At 36.1% G+C, this 16,860-nt stretch overlaps 1 protein-coding gene across 11 annotated transcripts in view; it reads right to left on the bottom strand.

Annotated features, from left to right (window-relative positions):
- The window catches only part of QKI (QKI, KH domain containing RNA binding), a 160,182-nt gene that overhangs the window by 119,561 nt on the left and 23,761 nt on the right, over positions 1-16,860 (bottom strand). For all 11 annotated transcript variants that reach the window (XM_072856222.1, XM_072856228.1, XM_072856223.1 and 8 more), the window contains exon 2: positions 551-693. In XM_072856222.1, coding sequence (XP_072712323.1) covers positions 551-693 — 143 coding nt within the window. The remainder of the gene's footprint in view (positions 1-550; positions 694-16,860) is intronic.

Here is a 16,860-nt window from a genome sequence, read left to right as displayed (position 1 = left end):
AACAGAACACCCAATGGAGAACATAACATTGGCATGCAAGCAAGGAGCTTTGCTTAAGGGGGGAAAAAAAACCCCAAAACCCTACCCCAAGATAAAGACACTTCTATATGCAACAGAAGTGGTTACACAGGTATGGGACAAACAGTAATTAGGATTAAGTACAGTCTCCAAAAGGTCTCTAAAGGGTCTCTAAGGATTCTCCAACTGACTTTTAGAGACATACTAAGAGGAAAAAACACTGTCCCTAGAACTACTTCCCTCATAAAACTCACTACACAGTGTCTCAGGACTGAGAGTACTGAATGAACAGGATAATTCCGATCTTAGGTCTATGGCTTTATATTCCATACTAGTTTGGTATTCAACACAACCTTCTTCCACTCACACTCACTACAAATCAAGCCACCAAGTGAAACATACACTGCTTCCCTAAGAAGCATCTTGTCAAAAGCAATTCAGTGTGATCCAAGGGTAGCATCACATGAAATTTACATTTAAAGAGGACCACAAGGATCAAAAAATAATTTAGGGACTAAAAAGATATACTTACATCTGGATATTCTTTTACAGGCACATATAGTTTCTCTTGTAACTGTACAATAGGTCCCACAGCATCTGGTAATTCTGCACTTCTCTTCTCCGTACTACCATTTAATGTGTCGTTATACATGTCTTTCCGTACTCTGCTAATTTCTGTGGGGGGAAAAACGTATATTAAGTATTAAATACAGTAACAGATTATAATCTAGCATGACAGACTTCTCTTTCTAATCTTTCCCATATCTTAACACAATTTTCTTCCTCTCTTCATGAGCACCATGATAACTTGAAAGAAAAATCTACTCTGGTTTTGTTTAGTTTTTAGTGTTTTGTGGGTTTTTTGGGGCGTTTTTGGGGGTTTTTTGTTTTGTTGTTTTTTGTTTTTTTTTTAATTGCAGCACCCATCTTAAATGTTTTCTTCATGACTGTAAATTTGCTGCCTACTCATCCTATTTAAGAAATTCAGCTATTGAAGTAAAAATTATATGCAACTCCTTAGAACACTTACAATATTGTTCACATCATTTAAAAGGTGTATAAAAACAGTTCTTTTACATATTTTTATAATAAAGCATCCAGAAAGCAAAAAAATTAGAAATCTGTACCTAATAGAAAAAAAACCACAAAAATGCATCTATACAGTACTATTTGCTAGCTATGAGATTAACTATAGCATTTGAAAATGAAATGGTGCATCTTTCAGCAGTGAGAAATCTGACAACTCAAGGGTGCAGTTACTGAGCACATGGTGTGACAACAAACTTCTAAATATTGTTCCACTGACTACCCCCAGTGAGATGATAAACAAAAATGAAGACAAGTATGGTATCACAGACCCGGGCAACCTCTACACACACCCAGAAGTCCTACTACTTCATTGCAAAGTGATGAGAAACTCCTGAACAGCACTAGGGAATGTCACAAGTGGACTTTTAAGTACTGTTTCTACCAATTACACTTGTATTACCCACGCTTTGAGGTATTTACTTGCAAGATGTAATTGAGTAGTTATAAACAAGATAGTTAAAAAATGGATAATTGGATTCAAATCCAGGTTATTTTCACTAAACTGTAACAGTCTGAGAATGGACACAAAGCTTTCTCTTATTTAACAAAAAAAAAAATTTAACAAGAGCTTGTATTTCATTTCTAGAACTGTTAAACTGGTATTTAAATTGCTGCTATAAGAATAAAAACCCCCACATTTCATAACTTACAGAATCCCAACTAGTATAAAATTTTCTCAATGAGTTTATTCCAGTATCACTAAAAAATTACTTAAAAAGAATGTATTAACCAAGTTCCAAGTGGAAAACTAATATTTAAACAGGCATTGTTCCCAAAATATTAAACCTTATGATAGTGTGGGCTGTAAAGCAAAAACAAATATCAAGAATTCCAGTCTTTTACTTAGAATTGTTACAACTGCTTTCAAAATCTTCAGAATTAAAATGAAACTGAAAACAGAAATTCTATGTTTTCATCTGACCACAGGAAGCCACAGAAATGAGAAGTCACTTCAAACTCTAGCAGCAGACAAGAGATTAATAAAATCTCTGTTTCATAATCAATTTCTTCTCTGGCGAATGATTTATAGCTGAGATTTCACCACTTGAAAAGCTAGGGGGGAAAGGGAGAGCATCAGAAATTACGAATCTCTGAAACGCAGCAGACCTAATTTTCAACCGAGATAGTCTGCATTAATTCTAACAAACTTACTCTGCATATTCAAGAGCAAGTTGTTTCTCCACTGGAAACTGACACACTGAATCATGTATACTATATAATGATTTGGTGGTTAACACCTGTTTAGAATGGAGAACACAAATTTCGTCATCATATAATCATAGCTCAAGGAAAAAAATCCACAGCTGCTTCTACACTGACAATTTTGGCAACAGGCACAAAATCCTCAGAACTACAAGCAGTATTTATACTGGCTTCACTATATAAAGAAATTCTTTAGCACATCTCTTTGAACAAATATTATTATCTTTTGGCAGACTTTGTTTCCTTTTCATTCTCTTCAGATTTTCCATTAACTTACACTACACTGGAACAAGCTAGGCAATCTGCCGAAGTACTGAAGCATAAGTAGCAACACGGTCATTTTTATTTATATTTGGCAGCTACAAAGTAGTTGCACTAAAAATTTCATTTTAAATTGTATCTTTTATGTAGAATATAATCACTAACATTAGATAGCCTAGATTTCACAGGACAGAAAGAACACTTATTTTAATCCTTCCCTTGCAAATACTCGTATGTCACATTCGTGACACCATAGAGCCAAACATTCAGAACACTCATAGATAGTATGATAAGCTGACGTAAGGACTACCACTGAATTCTGGGTTGTGTGAAACCTAAGCCATCTATCACGCCTCAAACATTATACAGAATGAAGATACCTACAAATTCTGAATTTTCTACTCCACTACAGGACCAGACACCTGAAATTTAATTTTCTTTGCATATGTAGGTTTTTATCTCCTCTCTCTACATTCAAGCCGTTGGTAACACTGACAAACCTCAGGACAGCGATAGTCAGCTACATCAACTCATTATCATTGGCTCCTCAAGTGCTACTGTTTCTTCTGCTTCTTGTCATTTTATCTTCTCTCTTGCCTTAGATACTTTCCCTGAGACCTCAGAAGAAACATTCAGAAGCAACAGGTGAAACAACAAGTATGTATTTACAGTTTTTCTTTAACTGCTGATCAGGTCTCCAAACTCCCTTTCTGTATAATACACTATCTAGCAGCCTCTCTTCTCACTTACCTGGTATTTGGCAGAACTGAAGGACTACTGCTGGAATTATAAAGTAATTAAATCAAATCTCCAGTTCGCCCATTCTCTCTCACTTCTAACTATAGATAGAACACAACCTATCTTCCTTCCCAGCTTGTTAGCCCAGCTGACCACAAGCATTCTCCAAAATACACAACTCTTGAAGTTATTTATGTGCTTAATATGCATCCTGGGTTTTTCCAGACTCTGCTGATTTTTTTTTTTTTTTTTTTACACATCTTTAAGATTTTTTTTTTCTTGACTAACAGCAGTTTTCTCAGATACCTGACTCTTGTTTAATCACACCTCTTGTGTCTCAGTAAGAGTCCATACAAAAGTACTGAATTTTGATCACATAATCTTTTATTTTACCATCTCCGTTAAACCAAATACAAGCTTCTAGTCTCTTGAGTATCTTGCGACTTTGCCACTCACTTCAAGCAGTTACACATATCTATAGAACTATCTGCTACTGTATTTACAGCACCTCCTTCAAGAGTTTATCAGAAGTGCAGTAAGATTCAAGAAAGCCTCACAAACAGCTTGTTAGAAAAGCTAAAAGCTCTACTCTCCTTTCACCTCTAGCAAGTATCCATTTTATTCTGTTCTGAAATACTTAAAAATACCAAAAAATCTGAGGACAGGAGTAGTATAAAAGTGGGAAGGTCACATCCTCAAAGCACACCTTTTTCCTTGTTACCATTGAATCCACATATCATTAAAAATAAGAGGAACTCAAGTAAACAGCCTTTTATTTAGATGTATTTCACATCATTTCTTACACACTACCAAGCAGATGTCTCATCTTCCCTTCACAAAAGCTTCTTTGGCATGTCTCATGAAATCACACTTCCCAAGTTCATTTGCAAGGCTTTAGCTCCTCTACATTTACAGTTCTTTATAAATTCTTCCACCATGGTATCTCACAGGAAACCAACTGATTTAAAAATAAGGAAAGTTTTACTTTCAAAGCGAACATCTAAGTACAATTCTAACTACTTTACCTCTATCTTAACACCGCAGTGGTAATTATGTTGTGTAACACTCTAGGGATTTAAAAGAGAGTTAGTAAGGAGAGATACTTAATTACAACAGTAGATATGGCTAAAAAAAGCCTACAGCAGCTTCACCATACCTCTAAAACCTGAGAGTTCTGCAAATGCAGTAATAGGTCTCCCTTTGAAAAGATCTAAAGTACCCATCTCTACTGTAGGTAGAAGCAGAAACTCATATGAAGAATTTCAATATCCACATTATTCACCTTTAACAATACTCTGGTCTGTATGTTTTAAGTAATAAGATTAGCAGTAAATGACAAATTTGTCTTGCTCACAGCAGGGCAGTGGAGAAATAGACTCACAAAAGGATAAACTGGTTTCACTATAATTATCTTGTTTCACCTTAATATGGCATGACATAGTCATCTATGGAGGCAGTGACATGCATTCTGGTCCAGGAGAACATTTTTCTTCCTCTGTCCCTGAAAACTATGCAAGTAATGTAACCTTTTGTTTCTTTCATCTACAGATAGTATTTTTCAATCTCTCTAACACCTTTCTAAGATATGATCTGAAGCAGGACACACTGTTTATACTGACTACCTTTGCCTACAGATGTACTTTTTTGATTTCTTCATGACACTAACAATAAAGTATTCTCTCTTGAGCACATGAAGGACTGTGCTCAGATGAATGTTTGTCATCACATTAAAAACCACCAAGAAGTTACTGCTTTTCAGCTGTCAATTATCATTCCCTTAGAGGAAGTAAGGCTCTGCACATGTGCTTAAGACTGTTGCATTGCAACATAAAATGGGTTTACATAAACCACTCAGCAAGCATATTCAAAGCAAGAAATCACTGAAAAGGTTCAAATTCTTCCTCTCCCATCACTTTCAGGCTTGCACACCACCCTCACCCCCAGCACCCACAGCTTTAGAATTTCTTGTCATGAAGGCTTCTTCTAAATTATAAAGCTTTATGTTTTGAAAGAAGAGCAGACTTGGATAATGTTTTTAAACCAATGCATTCCTCATTGCAGTTTAAACTAGAACTAAGAATGTGACAAACTGAAGTGAATCTTCTGACGTTAACAATTTGCCCCAATTTAGCTACAGCCATTTAAACAGAGCTAAACTGATGCCACTCTCAGCCTATGTTCCTTTCCCAAGTCTAACACAACATTAAGCCATCAACCCACAAAGAATCTAGTTCTTTAAACTGAAGAAAATAAGAAGTGTTTATCTATCACAGAAGAGCCACGTATCTATCATTCATTATTTTTACAATACACAGCAAATGGGGGTGGAACAAACCAATAGCCACAATCAGCAACAGACTGAGAATGAATCAAAATACTACCCATCTTATAACACCAGTCAGCATGCTTCCTTAAGGAAGCAAAGCACCACACTCTCAAAGGTTCTCAATCACAAGCTGGTTTCCATATGAAATAAAATAAAAGTTATGAGCAAATTTTTTAAAGTTAAAAATTTAAGAGGTATGGTGAGAAAAACTGTTATGTTCATATAGCTAAAAATCTACACGGTACTTGGATCCCAGTGATGCATATAACATTCAGTTTCAGTTTTCTACTTTCTCACAGCAATCAAGTTATGCCCAAAATATCAACACCACCAAATTTTTTACTTACAGCATAATTTTATGTATTTCGACAGAAAAAGTGAATTATTACAATAAATTTGTTTCTTACAGACTATGGCACTAAAACCAAGTGTAAATAATGCCTTCAATATTTCCACAATAATTTTTTGTGAAAAGTGAAAAATTATGATAACTATCTATCAAGAGACAACTTTAGTCACGAGATCAGCATGCATTAAGCTGAGGGGGCAGGTGGGGAAAACAACAGATTTAAGCCCCTTCTCATTCTTTACTACTAACAAGTTTAATGTTTGGTTTTTAATGTGAAATGCAACAAAATGCATGCAAAAAGTTAATATTTTTATAAAATATTTTTACTGCACACAACTGCTGCTGGGTCATCAATTTAGGAATTCAAGAGGTACTTTTAAGCAACAAAATACATTCTTTCCTATTCTTTTGCAAACAGATAGGTCCCCAAACTAGTAAACAAAGGTTACAAACATTCTAACATATAGACATACAATTACCACTTTGGAGGATCCAAATCCACTGAATATGGATCCAGGGTTTATCCAGGCAGACAATCCATTCCATGTTCTATTAAAGCATTACCCATCAATTAGACAACTGCAACTAGATACCAGTTAGTTTTATATAATACACAGTGTTTTCTTCAAACAGCATCCAATAATATTGTAAACAAAGCACCTGAAAAATGTAACTAAGAATGGAAAGAAAAAGTATACAGGTATTATATTCTGCTCTTATCAAAAAATCTCTAAAGACAGGTGGACTATAACCTCTCTTGAAAGCGTTCTGAAGGCTAATACAGAGCATGTGCTCAACCTACAAGATGAGCGGTGTGCTGATGTTCACCTCCTGCCCAAGAACCACCTTGCTGACACAGCACGTACCAAATTTAAATACAAACTTTATTACAAAAAATTAAAACAAGAAGCAAAACAAACGTGACATCGCCCCATTTATGCAATAACTTGATCAGCACTTTCTCTCAGAAGAAATGAAAAAGAGTCTGTAAATTCTGGACACCACCACTGAGGATATGGCATACAAGTCATGCAGCAGTGTCACCCCCCCCAAAAAAAGTGTTTGCATTTCAAACTTCAATTCATCTTTTAATGCCTTGGAAAAACTCTAGTTTCTTCTCCTTTGTTCCTCTGAGCCCAATCTAGCAGTACACTTTCAATGATTAAACTGTCAGTCCAATGATAAGTGGGCAGCACTTTCAGCAATTTGTCAGCACTCTTGGTATCAAAATTCAGTCATTTCTTTTTGCAAGAAGAGCCTTCAAAACTCCTTCTGTTGTGGGCAGTTGTAAGGTTTGCATCAAACTGACTTCAAAAGCAAATAGAGCACACTCATCTGTTCTCTTTGTATAAATGTCAACAGAAAGCTTTTAAGTGCTTTATTATTGGGGGAACATTGCAACTCATGTGTTTTCTAATCTAGCAGCTTTAGTATGCTTACTTGGCAAAGAAACAGTTGTTTTTATTCATCACAATTTTAACAGTCTTCACTGTTAACACCAGTGCTGTTTGCTACTATTGCTGATGCAGCAGAAATAGCAACACTAGCAAAAAACCAAGTCATTTTTAATATTGTGCCACATGGACCCATACCCCACATGCATCATCAGCGTACAGACTAAAATGTTGGCAAGCACTTACTCTACCCACCCTCTGCTATTAATCAGTGAAATGCCTGAGCATCAGGCAAACAAGATTCGTATCATCTTTCCTTCAGAAACCAATACAAGCAAAAAAAAAAAAATTTAGACAAACATGATCAAGCATCAAAGCTGATAAAACAGACAGTCCACTTCTGGCAAATTTTCATACATCAGCAGTTATTGTTTAGACCATAACATTGAAATCTGACATAATTAATTGGCAAATGTAAAACAGTCAGGCATTTGTTTCCACTCATTAAAACTTGCATTTACGTTATTTAATACAATGGTATGTGAGAATGGGCAGAACAGGTCTGATGAAAAGTCCATCAACCCTGTATTTCATCTGACAGTGGCTATCTGCATTCACTTAAGAAAATAATATAAAGAAGATTAAATACAGTCTCCTTATTTTCTTGGTAAACTCAAAAAGCTGTACATTTGAGATGAAGTCCTGTGTCACCTCATATCCCAGTACTACGCTCCAAAAAAGCTAAAAATCTTTAACATAAAAATCAGTTTAGAAGTTCCTAAGAAGATAGCTGAACAAGCCTTTCAGCAGTCTACTTAGTATCTTCAACTAACATCATCTAGCAACTGACATACATTATCCATCCACATCCAAATGAGTACCTTTGTAAAACTGAACGCTTCTTGAGGTGAATAATTAGCCGACAGACAGAAAACAGTACAACTAAAGTAAACTTTTAAAAGTCAAGGAAAATTAAGTGTTTTAAAAGTCAACATTAAAAATCAGGAAAATTAATCCAAAATATTCATCTCTTAAGTCTCAGCATTAGATCAAGCTTACACAATAACTCAGTTAAAGTGAATGAACATATACTGTTCTGCTTGTTATGAAATTTCCTTACAACATGGGTTAGATTAACAGCGTCAAACTCTTCAAAACATTTTCCACTAGTAAAGGCCATCAGCACAGCACAACTGCTGAAGCAGATTTGGTGGCTCACATTCGTATCAGGCTTAATTATTACACTTGCAAAAATCTTCTACTCTAGCTCCCTTTAGCAGCAAGTTTTCCCCAAATAGTTAGTTACAAGTAGCACAGTTACATGTACATCAAGCTGCTAAATCTATTTGAGGTTTTTGTTTGTTTGTTTTTTCCATACCTGGTAGGGTGAATCAAATGTTTGGCAGCTAACCATAATAATAAACGACTTGGATATCTTTGATGCGGGAGAATCAGCAGTAATACAATTCTGTACAAACTACTAATCATGATCAGAAAGATGAAAGAAAGGAGCCACCCATTCTGTGAGATTTAAACAACAGCAGCATTACTTGTTGCTATATAAAAACATCAGCTTAACAATATCAACTCAGACAGACAGACAGAACTTCCACGGTTTTAGTTCCTCAGGTGTGTATTTTTAAAACAGAAATCTTTTCCTCAGTTTACTGTCTGTTTTTGAAATTGTTCTTTGTGAACCATGCAGACTGACCGGTCTGCAACGGACCTTCTCTACCCAGACACTATTCCATGCTCCCTATGTTTAAAACCACCCATTCACAACCGAGTCAACTGCTGTCTGATTTCTACAGGTATCTGCGGCATATGAAATAAATTGTATTTATGTTGTGAACAACTATGAAGTCATGTAATGGGAAGCTCTCCAGCTAAAGCCAGAAGGACATTCTCTCAAAAAGTATACTGAGCACTTCAGAAAACAGTAGCCTAATTCACATCAGAATCCCCTCGGTAGCAGCGAAGAAATCCCACATCCTATGCTAACCTGCCAGTATGTGCAAGGAGTGCCTAAAAGTAAAAGGCAAGATGCTATTTTATAACCTTTAAAACAAAACAAACGAATGTAAACAAATTCCTGGTTGAGACCCTCCAAAATAATCAGTTTTGAAGTTTAGTGGAGAATTAAAATTCTGATGGAGTTATCCACATTTCAGTTTTGTTTATTCTTGGAACTGAGAGGAAATCAAATAGTGAAAACTACTAAAAAGAACCTACTTGAAAGAACTAAACAGCAGCACCATTAGATTCCTTCCTGCTTTCCAAGGATGCATCTTAACACTCACCATTTACAAAGAATAATGTAAAGCACATGCAGGTTATTTTCTCAATCTTTTGGAAACCATCCACAACCATCCTCCACAGGGTTAGCAATTACAAGAAAACATTCCAATGCAGTCTTTGTCTTTTGTATGAAAGGAGTGAGGGCATTTTTTTTCACTTCCATGATCACCCAAAAATAATTAACTATTCACTAACACAGTAATGCCATGGGAGTATTCTCCTTATTTTACTCACTGTTTTAAGGCCAAAGTAAATTTCCCACATCTTCCACATACAAAGGCAATCTGAGGGAACATAAAACTTTCTAGCTAATATAAAATATTTCAGGAATTGTTGGAAAGTGGAGATGCATATCCTATGTCCTCTGTCAATTTTTCACATACCTCTGTATCGGTCTTTTCCTTGTCATAAAACTGAATCTTCTACAATATATGCACACAGTGATCACCTGATACACTAAAAAAACCCTAGATATCTGGACCATACAAAATAGTCACTGAGTTAAGGGGGGAGGGGGGGGAATTAGTCAGCATTACCTGATTAGTCATGAAGAATTAATATTATGCATTCTTTATTAAAAAAATACTACACCCCTATTGAGATGCCGATGAAGACACTTTGCAATCATAAAAACCTGGATTTTGTCACTAAGTTTTTGTACCTGTGACATCTAAAAAAACTGTGATCACTGGTTATCACCCGAGGAACTTACCTAATACTGCAAGATACGAAACACCAAAAACTGAGAAAGCAAACATATCTAACAGTAAGCAAATGACTTAGTTATAAAGTGAGCATCTCTAATTCTAACATGCAAGCATATCAAACAACGCTATTCCAGTACTTGTAAAAGCAATGTCTCTACATATAAGAAGTACTGTTTCATAAGAGGCTGACGTGACAGCTTTCATCACTTCAACTGGAATTTAATCCATCTGAATAGGACTGACTAGTTCCTCTCATTCCCAATTTACTTTTTTTAACTAATCATGTACAACAGTAATACAATCCCACTTTTAAACACACTGCTCCCTATCACATGGTATTGTTTTACACGCTGCCCTAATCCTTGGCTCTATCAGCATTTTATTCACAAGACTGTAAGAAAGTAACGATTTTTGGCTGACAAGTACCAACACTGACATTGACAAGTTAGTCATCTACCACATTAAACACATTAACTATTGCACTGCTCTGACATTAAATACATTATCAAGATGCACTATGCAACTTCAAACTAACTTTTAAGTATTGGAAGACTTCCCAGAGTTAGGTAGTACATAAACAAAATCTCTACTTAATCACAGTCTCTACTTAACCAAATACATAAGCAACACCGTAGCTTAAGAAATTTGATAAGGCAGCTGACCAAACTACAGCCCTAAATTAGCTATTATCCATCTGTGTTAAAAGATTATACATGTCCAACATATCTTTTAGCTTATATTTATGAAGTTACAGAGCTTACTTAGCACAGACATCAATTCTTAATGTAGCAGTAGTCAAATATTCCTGCATCTCATAAACTGATAGATTTATCCCTTACATTGCTGATGAACCAACATACAAAGTTGTTTTAGATTTGGCTTTAGTAAGCAAAGACGACTTCAAAGGAGAAGGCCATCAAATCAAGTTATAAACCTTGAACAAACAGAAGAACAACAAATTTTATTTAAGCTTAGATTTCAAAACAGGTGACTTTGATGAAGTAATGGAACTTGTTAGCAAAATCATCTGAACAGAAGAGGTCGAAGATGAATGTTGGAAAGAGAAAAAATGGAAACTCTATGAGTTGGAAGTACAACAACCGAACATGTACTCATGCAGGAAAAGGCTCCAAAATTTAGTTCAAGAATAAATATTCCAGCCAGACACATTAGCCCATTCGTATTACTGTCATGGTTTAGCCCCAGCCAGCAACTAAGCACCACACAACCACTCGCTCACTCCTCCTCGGTGGGATGGGGGAAAGAATCGGAAGGGTAAAAGTGAGAAAACTCATGGGTTGAGATAAAGACAGTTTAATAGAGAAAGCAAAAGCTGTGCACACAAGCAAGGCAAACCAAGGAATTAATTCACTCCTTCCCATGGGCAGGCAGGTGTTCAGCCATCTCCAGGAAAGCAGGACTCCATCACACCTAACGGTTACTTGGGAAGACAAATGCCATCATTCCGAACATCTCCCCTTCCTTCTTCTTCCCCCAGCTTTCTATGCTGAGCATGAACGCCATATGGTATGGAATAGCCCTTTGGTCAGCTGGGGTCAGCTGTCCCAGCTCTGTCCCCTCCCAGCTTCTTGTGCACCCCCAGCCTCCTCGCTGGTGGGGTGGGGTGAGGAGCAGAAAAGGCCTTGACTCTGTGTAAGCACTGCTCAGCAGTAACTAACACATCCCTGTATTACTAACATTGTTTCCAGCACAAGTCCAAAACATAGCCCATACTAGCTACTGTGAAGAAAATTAACTCTACCCCAGCCAAAACTAGCACAATTACTATGCCTAATTTCAGAAATGTTGAAGAACTTAAAATACCAGCATGAAAGTCTGTAAAGCATACTGCAAGTTTATTAAAGTTAGACTGTGCTAGGCTAACATAAAAACTATGAGAGTGTGTAAGAAAACAGAGCAGTGCTAAACTGAGTTTCCCATGCAACACTCTGCATGGAATTTAACTAAAGTAATGGTGATACCTAGAAAAGCTCTTCAAGGTATAAGCTAAAAGAGAGTGACAACAGCTGTGCTAAAAGTAGTACTAATTAAAAGGAGGTTGACCAAAGGTGATGGAAAACCTCATAAAGGGCGAACTGAATAATCTCTACAAATGAATTAGTGAAAGTGGAATCTCACTCTGAATTGTTAATGCTGCAAAACTAGGAGTTGTTGTTTCCCCCATCCCCCAGTGAAGAACGTTCTGTTTGACACTGACAGGATACAAAACCCATTATCAATCACACACTGACCAGGAGGGACCAAGCAGGGACAGCAGTGGGAGAGCAAATATCTTAATTGAAGTAGCTCTGTACAGAATTTTCAATAAAGAATGGAAGAACTGCATTCAGAACTTTGTTAAAATGCTGTATACAATTTTGGTCATCCTCATTCAGAAAAAATACTGAAGATATGAAAGGATATTTGGATCACATAAAAATGGACAGCCACTCACAGGAAAAAATAAAGAGGTTGGCTTGAAGAAAAAAAAAAAAACAAACCACAAGAAAGGGTTGCTTATTATGAATACACTGACAACTGCCACCAGAATAAGAGTTAAAAGGGCAATGTGTGCTGTAAAATTAAACATTTTAACTGGCCACAAGTAAATGTAACAGTAAAAAAAATTCTGAATTTGAGACACATGATTTTGGAAGAACCCACCATAGTGAATTATGATTTTAGTGGGAAAAAAACCTGTTAAATCAAAACATGATCTGTGTTCAGATAACATACATGATACATAACTTGGGATAGGAATTCCTTACCAAGGCAGTCTTCATTTTACAACAAATTAGACAGGTCACACACCAAAAAGAAAATAATTATGTATGCAGATGGTTTATCAAACTGCTGTATGACCCATGCTTATCATATGTACAGTAAGATTAAGTTTTTTCTTTCAAGCATCAGTCTTAAAAAGAATCCATTAAGAACACTACATATGCTAACAAGTACAGTTTTACCTTACCGCAAATGATAATTTATTATACAAGCACAATCAGTGACAGAAATTTATATATGAGAAATATAAGTAAAAAATTTTAGTAACTTCATTAAATACTTTAACCAAGGTGTTGAAAGGATAAAAAAAAGCTTATATTTATGCTAGGTAGTACATACAGAAAATAACACTACTTAAAAACCGTCAGTGAGTTCCTCTATTACAACTGTTAAACAACTTCAATTTCACATTGAAGTGATTAAGATAACCAGTCAGCTTTGAAAAGCTGCTCATTTTTCATCAACCTAGAGGAAAAAACCCAGTGTGCTTGAATTCACTGCAAATACATACACCTGAATAATCTTCTAAAAGATAAATATACCTATGTAAACATGGTTCTCCAAGGAACTGAAACCTGGCAACAATCGAACTAAATCTTACACAACTGAGGCCTAACTTCAAGGTTAAAAAAATAGGCTGTTTGTAATTGTCATTTTTACTAAATCTGAGTATTTTTCCAGACTTGAACATAAGTTAAATTGAAGAGACATATTAGTCTACTAATCTTACTGTTATCCATTCTTTTGTACTGTGCATTAGTTCAGCCACCTGACTCGACACATTACCAGCAGGCAGGAAATCAGCAAGGCAACTAACTTTTTCTAAATATGTACAGCCAGCAAAACTTTAATGAAAAGAATCAACTACCACTGAAGCATCAACTTCTGATAAAGCCAGAAACAAGAACATTGCTACTTCAGTTTCTTTTAGTGCAATAGAAGGTACTAGCTGTTATTTGCCCTATTTTATTTATTGTTATTCCACATAAGTGAACAGAATGTTCAATCTAATTTGCAGTTGGGTATGTTAAAACATATTTAGCCCACCTTTCAAAGTTTCATTGCCTTCAAGAAAAAGTAAAGTTCTTCAACTACAAAAAACGTCCATTAAGAGTATTTTTGTACTATGACAAAATCCCACAGACTATCAGATGTATAGGTAGATTCACAATCTTTTTGCTCCTTTACATGACAAACAGAACCACACTCACTCCCTTCAACCATAATGGAGCTTTCACTAAGAATAATGAGACTGTAGATGGTCTGCCTACTCTGTAAACAGCAGTAAACATTTCGTTAGCAATACTACTCTTACTTCTCTAAGTAATCAGAATAAAATAGACTAAGCTGGGCCTTCCGATCATCCTCCTTTTCTGTTTTACACACAATACTTGATTTTTATGTAACATCAGGCCCCCATTAGGCAGATCTGCCTTGACAGGTGAGGTAGCCATAGTCAAAACTGTCCTCAGAGTATTTTGGTCAGTACAAGTCAAAACTACCTTGAAGATACCTTCATAAAGGTACATCACTTTACAGGTACATAAAAGGTAACTCATGCACTTTGCCACAAGATTCCAAGTGGCATGTTTATGTAGGCTGTCACAACAGCAATCAACCTAATAAACCAAAACCACAGCCTTTCCTCAAAAGACATCAATTGACCTCTCTTCAGGAATGTGAAGAGGTTAGTATTTCTTGATAAATTACTTTTTTTAGAGTTGCACAATGTAACTATCCTGGGAACTATGACAATATTCTCATATACCCTTGATTCCAAAATACATAGCAAAAATGCCATTATTAATTGAAATAATTCTTCAGATTTCTAATCTGCAATTATTACTACTAATCAGTAACAATAATTATTACTATTACCAGATATTTAGGCCCTGCTTTGAGACAACGCGTCAATAAGATATCACCTTCAAGAATAAGCACAATGCTTCTTTTCATGTAAATAAATATACACTGTCTTGGTCTATACCATAATTATTACATCTTTAAGTTAATATCCTCTTGTTCAACACCAAGAGGTATTTTCTAAAAAATCTGAAGGAATTGCACTTTTCTGGGAAGTAGACCTTTATGAACAATCTCATGAAACACCATAAAGACATCAAAGAGAATGCTTGCAAATATGATTTTTTTCCCTAAGATACTCGAGACAATTGATTCTAGAATCCATATCCCAAGCTTGAGTATTTGTTAAAACACTCAGTGCATATGTTTAACTTTTAACTTGAAAACTGAATATACTTATAGCATGCTTTGGTGTACTTTACCAAAAAAGGAAACATGACTTTATGATGCACTTGAGGGCACAAAAGGCTGTTCAATAAGCATTCAGACCCTTTATGAAACAAATCTTCTCTACAGAGATGATTTTTTTGTTTGTTTGTTTGGTGGATTTTTCTTTGTTTTTACAAGAAGGTTACCTTGAGACAGCAAAACCCAGCACAATATGCATACAAAGCGTAACAAAACCACAGATGTGTTAAGCAATGTATTTAAGATAATTGACAAGTTTTCAGGTAATTGTGACTATTGTTCATGAAACAAAAGTATGATTATCTTTTCTTCTTCCTTCCTTATCCCTTGTTTCCTTCATAAGCTCATCATTGTTCTACAAGTCACCTGTGATAGTCACTCAAATCCAGTAGCAAGATGGTAGGATAATGCACCTTTCACAGAGACAGGTCTGGTCCTTACTCCTTCACCAAAAAAAAAACCAAAACCCCACCAAAAAAAAAAAATATATAATTCAGAGAACTGCTGCCTGAGATCCCCCCAGTATCAGAAACATCACTCTTCCTGTGAGGGAAAAAGAGGCGTGCCTGAAAGTCTTTATCTGTGTGAATCTCATGGATCAGTTTTACTGCCACAAAACACTTGTACTCCTATCTGGCAACTTGCTAAATTCAACCAGTCAGCTAAGCCGGCATTTTTACATTCCAAGACCTCTGCTACATGAAATAAGGTATTAACTGACAGCAGAAGAAGATACTGTCCAGCAGCAGAGGAGGAATGAGACAATTTGCCCCTGGGTTTCACAGGTATTTCCTGACATCAAAGATATGGCAAGACTCCAAAACTTTGGGTTTACTCCAGGCTCTGGAAAGCAGTTTCCTCTAGTAGACATAGGCTTTTGCACCTTTTCTTCATCCCAAACCCTCTCCTACACCCAAACTGTCTTTTCTCCATATTCAAGTCCCATTTTTTACCTATGGAAGACATGATTCTTCATTCCTTCAGTTCTTCAGCCAGTTCTAGTTCCCACCCAACATTCCCTTATGCCTCCAAACAGTCTGCAAAACATGAAGGATGGTGACATCACCAGATTTTTTTGTTCAGACACAGCATCTTCCTGACTGTTTTTAAAAATAAAAAAAAATTCCTTCTTAAAAGCTGAAGTTTCAGAAGAAAGCAAAGCAATTGCTCACAACACAGGAAAGTGAGTCCATTTTCTCAAGTCCATCCCCCAGATCCACAGAAACTGACAGCTGCAATTACATGGCCTTCTCAGGTTGGAGTAAAGCATGCCTAACCACAATAAGATAGCTCAATAAGAGAAACAGGATGGAGGTGCAGCACATACTCAGCAGGAGAGTCTTTTGGGACATTTAAGTGCTCAAATGCAAACACGCGATCTGTCTCATTTGAATCTAGGCAGACTGTTAGACAAAATGATAA

Source organism: Ciconia boyciana, chromosome 3 (genome assembly GCF_034638445.1).
Source record: "Ciconia boyciana chromosome 3, ASM3463844v1, whole genome shotgun sequence".
Lineage (NCBI taxonomy): Eukaryota > Metazoa > Chordata > Aves > Ciconiiformes > Ciconiidae > Ciconia > Ciconia boyciana.
The sequence above is the reverse complement of the archived record's forward strand: the minus strand, read 5'-3'. Positions and strand labels throughout refer to the sequence as shown.